Source organism: Perissodus microlepis, chromosome 14 (assembly GCF_051167445.1).
Source record: "Perissodus microlepis isolate ML-2025 ecotype Zambia chromosome 14, ASM5116744v1, whole genome shotgun sequence".
Lineage (NCBI taxonomy): Eukaryota > Metazoa > Chordata > Actinopteri > Cichliformes > Cichlidae > Perissodus > Perissodus microlepis.
This window is the reverse complement of record NC_140474.1, coordinates 21,883,786-21,899,295: the sequence shown is the minus strand read 5'-3', so window position 1 is coordinate 21,899,295 and position 15,510 is coordinate 21,883,786. Positions and strand designations below refer to the sequence as shown.

At 41.7% G+C, this 15,510-nt stretch overlaps 1 protein-coding gene across 2 annotated transcripts in view; it reads left to right on the top strand.

Moving 5' to 3' along the window:
• LOC146373909 (von Willebrand factor A domain-containing protein 5A-like) overlaps positions 1–15,510 on the top strand; it is a 31,312-nt gene that overhangs the window by 13,101 nt on the left and 2,701 nt on the right. For both annotated transcript variants that reach the window (XM_084950888.1, XM_084950887.1), the window contains exons 12-17: positions 3,617–3,775; positions 3,861–3,964; positions 9,056–9,276; positions 11,958–11,978; positions 12,927–12,965; positions 13,269–13,310. In XM_084950888.1, coding sequence (XP_084807014.1) covers positions 3,617–3,775; positions 3,861–3,964; positions 9,056–9,276; positions 11,958–11,978; positions 12,927–12,965; positions 13,269–13,310 — 586 coding nt within the window. The remainder of the gene's footprint in view (positions 1–3,616; positions 3,776–3,860; positions 3,965–9,055; positions 9,277–11,957; positions 11,979–12,926; positions 12,966–13,268; positions 13,311–15,510) is intronic.

The window sequence follows — 15,510 nt, the reverse complement described above, 5'->3', positions numbered from 1 at the left end:
TCTGGGCCATATAGGTTTTTTTTCCCCCTCTGACTTTGAGGTGATCATGCTTTTGAGGTTGTGGTGCCCAAACCCTGGAATAGTCTTCAGCTTATCAGGAATTTTTGTAATTGTTTTAAACGACTGATGAAAGCACATTTTTATTGGTTAACTTTCCCTTAATCTTTTCCTCTCTATTTTGGGCCATAGTTTGTATGTTGGAATAAATGTTTGACTGTAAGGTTGATTATGTGTATGTTCAAACATGCATACTAATATTTAATACGTGGTTGTTAATCAAAAACTGAAGTGCTATACATATAGAATAAAAGTAATTGAATTGAATTGATATACCTTTATTAGTCCCACAAGGGGAAATTTCATAAGGCTGCCAACCTATTGCATGCAATGGCGGCGCCATCTTACCCTCCGACCATACATACATTACACAAAACATCACATGGGGAAGACAGGTCAGAGAGGTATAACAATGGAAAATGCACCACATGAGGGAAGATAAGGAGAAAAAAAACTCCCCCCAGACTGAGCTCCAACAGGGAGATCAGTTTGAGAACAGAAAAAAACACCTCTGCACATAGCACATGAAAAAACTCTTAATACACCAAAGAAACACATGACAAGCAACAGGGGTGGGTAAAGGGTGCAGCATCGGAAGGGAATAAGCGTCGAAGGCATTTGGAAAGGGAGGGGGGATGAGTGTGTGCATATCAGTGTATATGTATGTGTGTGCGTGTCCAGAGTTCAGCTGAGACAGTGTCCTTTGCCCTGCTAGGCTAAGTAAACAGTCTTCCAGCCAACCCAGGTGGCCTTGCATGGAATGGGAAGGAACAGACTAAACACAGTCGTTATCAGGGTGTTGTCAAAGGAGCTTGCAAAGAAAAGCGTCTGGACTTCTTTAAGTTACTTGAAGACGTTTCACCTCTCATCCGAGAAGCTTCTTCAGTTCTAAGGTCAAATGGTGGAGAGTCCCAGATATAAACCTAGTGGGAGTTTCCCCCCACAGAGGGACAAAAGGACCCCCTGATGATCCTCTAATCGCCTGAGCCAAGGTGTGAAACTGGGTGTGGGTCCCAATCAGCCAGAGTTTCGGGTGTGTTCATTGTGAAACCTGGCCCCACCTTATCATGCGAATTCCTGAGGTCAGATGGCCCAGGATGTGAGTGGGCGTTAAGGCGTCTGGGAAGGGATCTCAAAACTGGATTATAGATGGCAGAGAGTTGGTGTTGTAAACCCCCGCCTCTGTTCAAAGATGGTCGCTCACAGTGGACATAGATGGCTTCTTTCACTCCTCTTTCAAACCATCTGTCCTCTCTGTCCAAAATGTGAACATTGGCATCCTCGAAAGAGTGTCCTTTATCCTTAAGATGCAGATGGACTGCTGAGTCTTGTCCTGTGGAGGTGGCTCTTCTGTGTTGTGCCATGCGCTTGTGAAGTGGCTGTTTGGTCTCTCCAATGTAGAGGTCTGGGCATTCCTCGCTGCACTGTACAGCATACACCACATTGTTAAGTCTGTGTTTTGGCGTTTTGTCTTTTGGGTGAACCAGTTTTTGTCTGAGCGTGTTGCTGGGTCTGAAATGCACCGGGATGTCATGCTTGGAGAAAACTCTCCTAAGTTTTTCTGATACACCGGCTACATAGGGGATGACAATGTTGTTGCGTCTGTCCTTCTTATCCTCCCTCGCTGGTGTCTGGTCTTCTTTTCTGTGCCTCTTTGCTGACTTTAAGAACGCCCATTTAGGATAGCCGCACGTTTTGAGTGCTTCCTTTACATGTGTGTGTTCCTTCTTTTTTCCTTCAGGCTTAGAGGGAACATGTTCTGCCCGGTGGTGTAGGGTCCTAATTACTCCAAGTTTGTGTTCCAAAGGGTGATGGGAGTCAAAGAGGAGGTACTGGTCCGTGTGTGTGGGCTTCCGGTAAACTTCGATGTTGAGTTTGCCGTTCTCTTCAATGTGCACAGCGCAGTCCAGGAAAGGCAAACAGTTGTCCTTTGTGTCTTCCCTGGTGAACTTGATGTTTTGAAAACATCAAAACATCAAGACAAAACGCCAAAACACAGACTTAACAATGTGGTGTATGCTGTACAGTGCAGCGAGGAATGCCCAGACCTCTACATTGGAGAGACCAAACAGCCACTTCACAAGCGCATGGCACAACACAGAAGAGCCACCTCCACAGGACAAGACTCAGCAGTCCATCTGCATCTTAAGGATAAAGGACACTCTTTCGAGGATGCCAATGTTCACATTTTGGACAGAGAGGACAGATGGTTTGAAAGAGGAGTGAAAGAAGCCATCTATGTCCACTGTGAGCGACCATCTTTGAACAGAGGCGGGGGTTTACGACACCAACTCTCTGCCATCTATAATCCAGTTTTGAGATCCCTTCCCAGACGCCTTAACGCCCACTCACATCCTGGGCCATCTGACCTCAGGAATTCGCATGATAAGGTGGGGCCAGGTTTCACAATGAACACACCCGAAACTCTGGCTGATTGGGACCCACACCCAGTTTCACACCTTGGCTCAGGCGATTAGAGGATCATCAGGGGGTCCTTTTGTCCCTCTGTGGGGGGATACTCCCACTAGGTTTATATCTGGGACTCTCCACCATTTGACCTTAGAACTGAAGAAGCTTCTCGGATGAGAGGTGAAACGTCTTCAAGTAACTTAAAGAAGTCCAGACGCTTTTCTTTGCAAGCTCCTTTGACTACGATGACCTGGATGACTGAGAACCTTCACAGACTTATCAGGGTGTTGTTGTTCAGCTCCAGCCTTGAGACCGCCGCTGGCGCCAAAGGGGCTATCCACATGAAGTGATGGTGCTTTTTACTTTAGTGCGAACAGCTCATATGAATTTCAAAGCAGTTCTACAGTCCAACACTGGTCTCTCAATCTCCCGTTGGAGAGCCGCGAGCTTCGCCATACTTGCGTTCTGTGATGTTGTCATTTCTTGTGCTCAAGGAGCCGATTTCTGAGAACTCAAGGCAGTGTGCCTCCCCGAGATGTCATCCAATTTGCGCCCAGAGATGTTATTCCGAGCTAGCCCTTCCGAGATGTATCCAGTCTGCAGTCAGAGATCTTATTCTGAGTATTCACAGCAGCCGTAGCCTCTCCAAGATCTTATCCGTGCTGACTCAATGAGCCCATTTTAAGAAACTCACGCCTCTCCCATCATTCCAATCCCAGCAGGCAGCCTTGTGGGGGTTTGAACAGCCGGTTCTGCTTTCTTAATTCTTCGATAAGTCAGGGCCAAGCCAGCTCCGATCTGCCAGAACCCTGTTACCATGGTTCCGAATAGGTAGATATCTTCAGCACTCAGGCTCACCCAAGCCCAGACTTCTCATTGAGAAAGGGGTGTCAATTGCATTTAGGGACCAGTTGATCCAATCCATAATTCCTCTTTTAGGTTTTAGAGAACAGACTGTGAGAGAATGTTCTAGGGAAAAGTAACACAAAAAACCCGAGACTAGACAACGACATAAGAGGCTAAGCAGGGAAGCTAAGGGAGAGGAGGAAAGGAGAAAAGTGCGACCGCCTTCGTCAAGAGCAAGAGCAGTCAAGCATGTCAAGTTAAACACTGAAGCAGCAAATTTGGAGAGTTTTTCTTTATTTTTCAGGTGATGCAGTCACTGCGATTTGCTCTGCAGCCGGCTGTGGTCGACATCTCAGTCACATGGGATTTACCAAAGGAAGTGTCTGTCACTGTCCTCTCTCCACCAATCACAGCACTTTTCCAGGGTCAGAGGTCACTGATTTATGCCCAGCTCACTGGACAGGTAGGAGCAGCACCTTCTCATGTTGTTGTTTAGGTATTTGATGACAGTAATTAACGTGACTTCTAACCTTGTGATTCTGTGTCAGAGCTCAGAGGCAGCAGAGGGCTGTGTGACGGTGAAGTACAGCCTGGCAGGTCATCCCTCTGAGAACCAGCTGCACTTCAGTCTCAGCCCTGCAGAGGACACTGGGTAAAACAGTTTAACACAAACGGCACACTTCTGTTTTGAAATGCAAGTGTTGAATTTAAAACAATATTTTCAGAAACATAACTCTACTTACTAGAAAACCGTTAATAATACACAGACCTAATGGTGTTTGTCTAGTTTTAAACATGTTTCACTTTTTCTAATCTTATTTTCTTGGATTAGGGGTATCATAATATCTAATAGTATATGATTACTGATCACAAACATTTAGACATGACAGAGGAATCTCAGTCCGCAGTTTCTGGGAAATCAAGGAGCCATTTTTTTGACCTCAAGTGAAAAAACTACTGTGCAACAATCTGCCATTTTTACTGTAAAGTACATGAAGAGCACACAGCTTAACCCACACAGGTACCTCTCCAACAGCAACTAATTTGTGCCCCCAGTGCCTCTTTTTGTAAAGCGTGACAGTCATAGTGTTTGCTTAGAGAAGAAAACATAGTCTGTCTGACCTTTAGAGGCAAATCTGTCAGAAGCAAAACGGAATCTATGCAAGATGCTGTTTCGACTCTTTTAGCCTGATAATTGGGGTTAAGTAGAGAAAGACGCAGCACATCTGTCTGGACTATTGGTCACCATCCTCTGTCAATGTGAGTGATATAAACAGAAAATATAGCACGAAGGTAACTGGTAACTTTATTCCATAATAGATCTTGAAAATATAGCCACTGGCAATACTGCTTCATTATCTTTTAAAAGCATTTTTGGACATAAATAGCAAAATCACACCTACATTTTACAGTAAGTTCGACACACTGTTATCTGTTTATCAGATTCTCTTTAAAAATCTTAAAATTTCTTTTTGCTTTCTTAACATTGTCTCCATGAAGCCCAGTGACACAAATCAATAGATCAAACTACGGTCATGTCTTTAAGACATCAAGACCTTGGTGAACTCTAATTTCCTGCTTCTAAATTCAGACTAAACTGATGTTATGAGATGAGATAGCCTTTATTTGTCAGTTGCAGGTCTTTTGCCCACAACCAAGATGACAGACCTTGCTGACCGTACATACAATACAAACATCACATTGGGGAGACAGGTCAGGCCAGGTAGCGAGGAAAAAAACATTGAAATGTGCAACACAAAAGGATAATACAGGAATGCACAGGTATCAACACACCATAACACAATAAACACAGACAAGCAACATGGGAAAGTGTTCCAGTGTGTATATCTGATCTGGGACCGCTGCAATCTTCGACTGCGCCTCCAGCTGACCCGATGTCCACATCATGGGGGAGGTAAGCGTTGGAGGTGGCGTTGGATAGGGAGGGTGATGTGTCAGTGAGTGTTTATCAGTATCAGTATCAGTATATGTATGTGTGTGCGTGTCCATAGTTCAGCTGAGACGGTGTCCTTCGCCCCGCCAGGCTAAGTAAACAGTCTTCCAGCCAACCCAGGTGGCCTTGTAGGGAATGGGAAGGAACAGACTCAACACAGTCGTTATCAGGGAGTTTTTGTTCGGCTCCAGCCTTGAGCCCACAGCTGGCGCCGAAGGGGTAGCTGGATTATGATGGTGATTTTTCTTTTGCAAACAACTCATGAGAATTTCAAGCTGTTTTTAACACTCCGACACTGGTCTCTCAATCTCCCGTTAATAGCTGCGAGTTTCTCCATGATGTTATTAGCCGTCGATTCCGTGGTCTTGTCTCTCTTGTGCTCACGTAGCAGGTTCTGTAATCTGATGTAATCCAGCTTCCGCCCAGAGATGTTGTTCTGAGTTGATTCTTTCCTGATGTAATCCAACATACATACGCTCAGAGGTGTTATTCTGAGCATTCACTGCAGTCGTAAGCGCCTCCAAGCTCTTAACCATGCTGCCTTCAGTGAGCCCTTTCTGAGAAGTCGCACCTGTCGTTCCAATCCCAGCGGGCAGACTTGTGGGGATTTGAACAGCCGGTTCCGCTTTCTTAATTCTCCGATAAACCAGGGCCAAGCCAGCTCCGATCAGCAAAAAAGCCTGTTATCATGGTTCCGGATAGGTAGATATCTTCAGCGTCCTCGATCGACAGTCCCACCAGGCACACGATCCTCTGCCACCTTTCCATCGTGTATCCGGCAGGGAAAGTCCCTCCAGGGCACTCGGGTTCTCCCGAGCCCAGACTTCTCGTTAAAGGGTGTCAATAGCATTCAGAGACCAGTTGATCAAATCCATAATTCTCTTTTAGGTTTTAGACACAGACTGTGAGAGAGTGTTCCAGGGAAAGTAATACAAAAAAGACACGAGACTAGACAAGGACATAAGAACTAGCAGGGAAGATAAGGGAGAGGAGAAAAAGTGCGTCCGCCTCCTCCGAGAGCCAAAGAAAGAAATAGCTTTGTCTTTGACCCTAAAAATCTTCACAACATTGTGTCTGACCAGATATTTAATAGCTTTACTTTGAACTACAGCAAGGCTGTGAAGAATCCTGGAGCCAGTTTTGATCTGATATATCTTTTAATTGACATGTCAACCAAATATTTAGCACTATTTTCATTTATTTGTGCAATATGTCTAAAATGAGAAACATCCTGTCTCAAAGTGATGCTGAGAAATTTGTTTTGTTTTTAGTTTTGTTTTAAGTGAAGCACAGCTCAGGGATCTCTTAAGCTGATTTATTCTTTTTGTACTTCTCAAAGTACGAAAAAAAATGTTTCCAAACTTCAAATTTCACACAGCCAGTAAAACCAAGCCCAGCTCAGTGAATATATGGGTAACTCCATAAAATCAACACAGGACTTCTGCATATCCGTCTACGATTTTCATAAAAATGTTATGGTGTGGGCACATATAATGAGTGCTGTGAAAATTTCACTTCAAAATTGAAATACTACTCAAGATATGTTTCTTTGAAAAATGCTCTGTCAACCCTCTTTTTTTTCTTTTTGTGACACGCTTAACCTCAAAATGAATCGGGATCCATTAATCTTGGATTCAGACATTAAAAATGTTTGATTATGCTCTTTAATTTTACTTTCAAATTGGATCGAGCAAATACGACAGGTTGTACTACTAAAACAAAAATATCACTAATTGTCCTGCCCAGATAGAATGTATGCATATCTCACATTTGTGAGACCTGAGGGACGCCACTTCAAATCATCAAAGCTTTTTTCAGTGTTTTCCACTTGACCATCTGGAGACTCCGATATTTATGTTGTATTTTGACGAGACAACCTACTGATTGTTTTTGCGGCATGACTTATCATCTTTGCTCAACATAACATAAAATTGAAAAGAAATAGCATTTGCTTCTATTTTGTTATTAAGAATATCATGTTAAAAAGTATTATTCATGCTTTATTTTGCAATATTGCCAGCACTCAAGACCTTTACTATTCATGTTTTGAATAGTTCTGGCTTTAGTTCTGGCATTTTTTTTTTTTTTTTTTTTTTTAAATGTATCTTTCTCAAATTACAGATCCTGATTGATTTCAATGGTATGAAAGTCCATTGAAAATTTCAGGAATTTCTCTTTGATAATGTTTGATTCATGCTCAAATATTATCTCAGATTTAAATGTGTGGGAAAATACGTCTGAAAGTAGGTTAATTTACCATTTAAAATAAATATGCATCTTCAAAATGATTAGATATATGAAGCTAACATTTTACTGCAATCATCATGCACGTGATCGAGCAGAAAATGTTCTTAAATTTTTGCTGATTTGAGATGGCGAGACCCGTATGCCAATAAACTGCCTCACCGTGTACACAGTGTAACAATAATATAAAATATGTATGTGAAACAGAAATGATTTGTGATGGACACTGGATTTGATTTTGAATTTGTGCTAAAAAAATTAGAGTCATGAGGTAGTTGATGAATGAGAGAGCTCAATGTGTAATGACCGGAACCCTGCACATTTAAAAAAAAAAAAAAAAAAAAAAAAAAAAATTCTTTATAAACTTCTGATAACAACTGTACAAAGCTCTTTGTTTTCTGCAAAAAAATCTTTCAAAACAAGTGGACTTTAACCCCATCAGTCAGTGCTCCTGAAAACATGCGTACAATAATACTGTTAATAATCAACTACCAATGTAATCAATGTTTGACTCACTTCCAGCTTATTGTAGCTTTCCTTGACTTCAGCAACTTCTGTGCTGCAGCCTGAGCTTTTCTAAATTATTTTGATCAAATTAAGGTGACCGTGTGGAGTATTTTGCTACAGCTACTTATCTGACTCAAAGGTACAGACTCCTTTCCCTCAACAAAGCAGCGAAGTTAGAGTGACACTGAGACTAAGATACACAGATATGGGTATACAGATTTGGTAAATTTTGTTCATTCTTCCAAAAGGACATTTGTTAGGTCACACATCGATCACATTAAGTTCAGGACTCTGTGCAGGTCAGTTCTCACCAGTCTCGCTCATCCATGTCTTTATGGACCTCACTTTGTGCACTGTTGCACAGTCATTCTAGAACAGCGAGGGGTTTTCCCCAAATTGTTCCTGCAAAGTTGGGAGCATGAAACTGCAATTTTAGGAGAAATTATACTTTTGTTAGCTTTGGCTGGTTTTGTCACATCACAGTACTGTTTGTTTGAAAGGTAAACGTGAGTACAAAGTTGTTCTGAAGTGAAGACTGAGAGATTTGTTTGACTATCCCGACTGGGCGTGGTTTAAATTTTCTTTTGTGGTGATATACTATTTTATCCAGTACCAAGCTGTCTATTAGCAAATGCACTTGCACATTATCTTCGGCAGGAGATGTCCTTTTATAAAGGAGATAAAATTACAAAAAGAGATATATTAATTACCAAAAACATAGATAAGTCTAGGTAAAATCAGCTACTAGCAGAGGATGAGATGAAGAAGGAACATTCAAGGAACTATGTCAATTGTTGTGATGCCGAACAAGATAAAAATGTTGTGTAGTTTTCTGATTAATCTTATTCTGAATTAGTTTAACACTTTTTGTTCTAGGTTACATGTATTTGGTTTAAATAAAGAACTTTCTCATTTTGGGAAAGCAGTGGATCAAAATTGTTAGCCTGTTTGTGTGTAAATCTTTTTGTTGTTTTAAAGTGATGAAAAGGAAATGGATGGAAAGGAAATTATTGTGGTTTTGTGCCTTCTTGTCTGCAGGCTAACAGTCCACAGGTTGGGTGCTCGTACTCTGATTCGCTCCCTGGAGATGGATGAGAGAGAGAACAGAGGACAGCAAGATGGTGGAGTGAAGGAGAAGGTGGTGCAACTCAGTGTCCAATCAGGAGTGAGCAGTTCTTTCACTGCCTTCATTGCTGTCAACAAAGACAACAGCGAAATGATTCAAGGACCTCTTGTGCGCAGAAATATTCCAACACCCCGTGAGTTTATTTCAAAAGAAAAAATAAAACTCTGTCAGGCACAGACTGAAGATGAAGATAGACTTGAATTAAGGGGTACAATGATATATTGAAAAGCAGACTATAAGAGTCACAGACAGTACAAATTGGTTGGTTAAGGCAAAAAGTAAGATTCAGTAGCAAAAAAATGATGCAAGGAATCAAGATTCCAAGATGGATGTTAACACCACAGACCCACACAGCGTTCAAACACAGTTAAATTGTCTTTATTGTACAGATTTTATACACACACACACACACACACACACACACACACACACACACACACACACACACACACACACACACACACACACACAAAAGCTTGCAGCTGGCCCTCTCTGCTGGTCCCCAGCATAACTAAAAATGTGAGAGTGTTCGTGAGCCTAATTCCCTCCACCTGGACCTCAGCCTCCTTGGGACTGGCCCTGGAGTCTGCTGCACCACCCTTCCACTGCAGCGGAGCCATAGACCACACCCCTGCCACACAATCCCAATGTCTGACTGAGGCCCAGGCCGCATCTGGCTCCCCCTGTATAAACGGGAAAGGAAATTGTCCATGACCATCTGTGGCCTATGGACCACCTTGAACTTAAAGGGCTGTAAAGTCAGGTACCACCGAGTGATCCAGGCGCACTGTAGCGGGGCGTGGTCTGAGCAGAGTGCGAACAAGTGTCCCAGGAGGTAAAAACGAAGGGAATTGACCGCCCACCGGATCACCAGACAATCGTTCTCCACCATGCTGTATTTTGCTTCCGGCTGATGTAAAGAACAAGGCGGTTAACCCCTCTCACCTGCTGGGACAAAGCGTCCCCCAGCCTTCTGTTTGAGGCATCCGTCTGCAGGATGAAAGGGAGGGAAAAGTTTGTGGAGGAGTAGCTCCCCACAGAGAGCCTTTTTCACTTGCACAAACGCTGCTTGGCATTGCTCCACCCACTGGATCAGATCTGCGGCACCCTTTCAGGTGAGATCTGTCAAAGGACTGAAACTAGGCATGAATTGGTTATGGTACCCCACCAGGCCCTGGAACTGCCTCACCTCCTTTTAGGTCTTGGGGCGCGGGGAGGATACAGTGGCAGTTGTCTTCTCCATCTGTACGCGCCTGCCCACTCCCCAAGTGCTAACCCAGATGCTGTACTTCCCTCCATCTAAATGCACATTTCTTAGGGTTTGTCCTGAGCCCTGCCTGCTGCAGAGTCTCCAGGACCGCAACCACCCGCTGCACATGTGCACCCAGGTGTTACTGTGGATGATAACATCATCTAGGTGAGGCCGCCCCACCCAGTCCATGGGGGACTGGAAAGTGGTTGGGGCTTTGGGCAAGCTGAACAAAAGTGTGAAGAATTGGTACAAACCATAAACAGTGCAGAAGGCTTTTTTTCCCCTTAAACTCTGCAGACAAGGGAATGTGACAGTAACCCTTGGTTAAATCTAGCATCGTGCAAAATCTTGGCAGTGCCTAACTCGTCGACCCAGGCCATGGGGTAGGCCTCAAACCGTGACATTTCGTACATTATGTGCCGTGCGACTTTTCTATTAACCCCATTTTCAGCATCTCGGTGGCTTTTAAGCACCAACAACTGGGTGTGTTCCTCCTCTGTGCGAGACGCCTCACTCGTTCAATGATACAAAGTACTGGTAGGGCCACATGGCTTTAGGGCACACCAAGTGACCATCAATTACTATCTTGGTCAAAGGCTGAGCGTAGGGTGTCGTCACGAGACTGCTCCAGTGGAAAATCTTCTGTGGGGCGAATGATCCACTCAGGCGGGGCCTCATGAAAAGGACCCACCACTTCTTCTCCCCAGGAGTCAGCGTTGAACAACCCCGTGTCACCACATAGCACCACGCAGACACTACAACCTACAACTGGCCGTGATCACATCCCAACATACTGGCCCAAAAGTTTATTAAATCTCAGCCAATTCATCCCCGAAGTCAGGGATGCGACAGGTGCCAACTAACTGCAGCCTTTATTCTATGTGTGTTTCCCTTAACTTAAATACGCAGCGGCACTATGGGATATTTGTGGATGTCCCCATGCACACATCTAACCTCCACCCGCTCCGCCTCCAACAATGTGCAAGGGGAAACAAGGGTTTGGTGGAGCAGAGTCTGCGTGCGGCCCACGTCCACCAAAGCCTGGCGTATACCCCGGAAGGCTCAGTGACTGCCACCACTGTGGCCCAGAAGATTTCCAAGAACATCTGGGGAGTCATCATCACAGATCCACACAATGTTCGATCACACATGATGCCTCCTAATCAGCAACTTGACCACCGAGCTTCCTGTTCAGCACTTTGTTTCCCAGCGCATCTTGCAGCAGTTTTTAAAATTTTGTTTAGTATGTAAATCAATGCCAATGTGTGCTCAAGCAGCCATGGGTAATTAAAAGCATGCAATCTGGCTCTTAAAGGATAATAAACAAGTGCTATAAATGCTGCAGCGACCAATAAGACTAAGCTTTACTCGCAGACACATTTGGGAGGTGAGAGTAATAAGTTCTGAAATGCCACAGTATTGTATTGCATCGCATCACATCACAAATACTGTTTGTAGTGTTTGTGTTATATTTCTGCTTCCCTAAAATAACATCAAGTTCTTTTTAACAAATTCTTATGAAATATTTGACTTTTTTTTTTTTTTTTTTTTTAACATCCTAGGTGTCTTCGCCATGGCATGTAGTAAGTAGAAGTTGAATATCAGAATAACACACATCTGCACATCTATACATTTCTAACAATAAATAGAAACAAGCCAAAATATTTCTGTTTTAACTTATTCGAAATGTTTTGTTATATTTCGAATATTAGTGAACATCTTTAATACTTACAATACTACCCGTGAGGCACTGCAGTAATATTATAATCCAGTAGTAGTTCATTCTATCTCCCATGAAAACAGAAAAAACTGATTAAACACATGAAGATCTGATATACTTTAAATAATGCTAGTATTGTTGTAGTATAGTTGTAGTATTTGTATTATTTTTCTGTATAACCAAACAATGTAAATAAGTCAGTACTCAACTTTTTATGCAGTTGTTGACCTATTGTGTTTTATCTTGTCTTCATGGGAGTTTACACTTCAAAATAATGGTGAACATCTTTTACACTTTAAATACGACTTATAATACTACCTGTGAGGCACTGCAGTAATATCAGAATTTAATTATTTTACTAGTTTAATTATTTATTATTGTTGGCTAATCCTCTAGGTTTTTTTTGTTTTTGTTTTTTTTTTAAATTATTATAACCTGGTGAAGTGAGGCTGAGTGATTTTTGTGGCACACAGTGCTTGATGCAGAATGACCACAAAATGAGAAAAAAATTAACTGGAAAAAAAAAATCTTAACACTAGAGAACAAATTGGAATTAACAAGTTGTATAAACCAAGGTGTTGAGCAAGAGGTAAATACAGCAGGGATCAATCAGACAACAGGATGCAGGTGAGGAAACTTATGTTTCTTATGTAGACATGTCAGGAACGTTACGACATGAAAACGGAATAACCAGACTGAACAGATAGACATTGTATATATTTTGAACACTGTTTGTATTATTTGTGTTGCATTGGTATATCAGCCTGTGAATGTTAAAAAGTCTGGACCTATTCGTTTGTTTACATAATAGGGAAGATGGCCAGGCCAATATGTGCTCCAGTGCCCGTGCGTAAGTAAAAAGTGAATGACAATACACCACATATTTGTGCGTTTTTTTAAAAAAAAAAAAAAAAAAAAAAAAAAAACAGGACTAAGTTGTTAACCTTTTTGAAATGTTAGATGTGCAATACTGTATGCAAACAGCTGCAATATTTGCTTGGATAACCTTTGTAATGGGCTGTGTCCCAAAGTGAAGGCTTTTATCTGATAACCTCAGTCTGTTTAAGATTGATTTATACATTTTTAAAGCAGTGTTGTTCAGACTGTTGTAATCGTTCACCCTGAATTTTTTTTTTTTTTTTTGTAAATATAGTGTGCATGGGTGCTGCTCCATTTGCTGCTCCATCTGCTATTAGTAAGTAAAAGCTGAGTGACAACACACATACACATTTCTGAGAATAAAAACAAAGAAACCAACATATTTGTATTTGAACTTATTTGAAATGTTAAATGTCAAACATTAACTACACAGTTGCTGCAGTATTTGTTTTGACAGTTGTTGTAATTGGCTGATTCCTTAGTCAGCAATTAAAGATGTGCAAGCTTTTACAGTGGCTTGCAAAAGTATTCGACCCCCTTGAACTTTTCCACATTTTGTCACATTACAGCCACAAACATGAATCAATTTTATTGGAATTCCACGTGACAGACCAATACAAAGTGGTGTACACGTGAGAAGTGGAACGAAAATCAAACTTGATTCCAAACATTTTTTTTTACAAATAAATAACTGAAAAGTGGGGTGTGAGTAATTATTCAGCCCTCTGAGTCAATACTTTGTAGAACCACATTTTGCTGCAATTACAGCTGCCAGTCTTTTAGGGTATGTCTCTACCAGCTTTGCACATCTAGAGACTGAAATTCTTGCCCATTCTTCTTTGCAAAACAGCTCCAGCTCAGTCAGATTAGATGGACAGTTTGTGAACAGCAGTTTTCAGATCTTGCCACAGATTCTCGATTGGATTTAGATCTGGACTTTGACTGGGCCAGAGTTAGTTTTCCACCACACATAGCGTTTTGCATTTTGGCCAAAAAGTTCCATTTTGGTCTCATCTGACCAGAGCACCTTCTTCCACATGCTTGCTGTGTCCCCCACATGGCTTGTGGCAAACTGCAAACGGGACTTCTTATGGTTTTCTGTTAACAATGGCTTTCTTCTTGCCGCTCTTCCATAAAGGCCAACTTTGTGCAGTGCACGACTAATAGTTGTCCTATGGACAGATTCCCCCACCTGAGCTGTAGATCTCTGCAGCTCGTCCAGAGTCACCATGGGCCTCTTGGCTGCATTTCTGATCAGTGCTCTCCTTGTTCGGCCTGTGAGTTTAGGTGGACGGCCTTGTCTTGGTAGGTTTACACTTGTGCCATACTCCTTCCATTTCTGAATGATCGCTTGAACAGTGCTCCGTGGGATGTTCAAGGCTTGAGAAATCTTTTTGTAGCCTAAGCCTGCTTTAAATTTCTCAATAACTTTATGCCTGACCTGTCTGGTGTCTAAATCCAATCAAGAATCTGTGGCAAGATCTGAAAACTGCTGTTCACAAACTGTCCATCTAATCTGACTGAGCTGGAGCTGTTTTGCAAAGAAGAATGGGCAAGAATTTCAGTCTCTAGATGTGCAAAGCTGGTAGAGACATACCCTAAAAGACTGGCAGCTGTAATTGCAGCAAAAGGTGGTTCTACAAAGTATTGACTCAGGGGGCTGAATAATTACGCACACCCCACTTTTCAATTATTTATTTGTAAAAAAAAATGTTTGGAATCATGTATGATTTTCGTTCCACTTCTCACGTGTACACCACTTTGTATTGGTCTTTCACGTGGAATTCCAATAAAATTGATTCATGTTTGTGGCTGTTATGTGACAAAATGTGGAAAAGTTCAAGGGGGGCGAATACTTTTGCAAGCCACTGTACTTATAGTACAATTTATGACAAGCTGCAAGTCACGATAATGACCTCAGAAGCTTAACTTGACTTACTGATCTAAACAGCAAATGAAATGTCTAACTTTCACAACATTTTCATACAAGCATCATAATCTAGCTGCGATTCCTTCCATGTGAAACGTATTTTTCTGAATTAGTAAATAATTAGAAATCTAACTTATTAAAATGTGGCCCTATTAAAACTGTGACTGATACCATCCCTTTATGAGATTCAGAGAAGGCCGTATGTGTATGTTTGGCTCCTTCAACAAAGTAGTGATTTCTTCTTCACTGCACAAAAGAGTAAAAACAATGAAAGAGATCATTTAATAAGTAAATGTGTCCAAAATTTGAATGTTTAAATGTAGGTGATGTTTATCAGCATTTAGATTTAAATACAGTTTAAATATTGTAGTAATGTTTTAACTTGCTGTGAGACTTAGTATGATGTGGAGACATCACATGTTAACATGAAATATTAACCTGATTTTCTCATGGTAATTTGCTTTCCTTAAAGATAAAGACCGATGAATGTGAATAAAAGGACAGAATATCTGAGTCATGTTCAGATTATCTAAAAGCAAAAAGTGAGATTGACTTTAAAATATTTGTTCCAAGAAATCAAGATTCT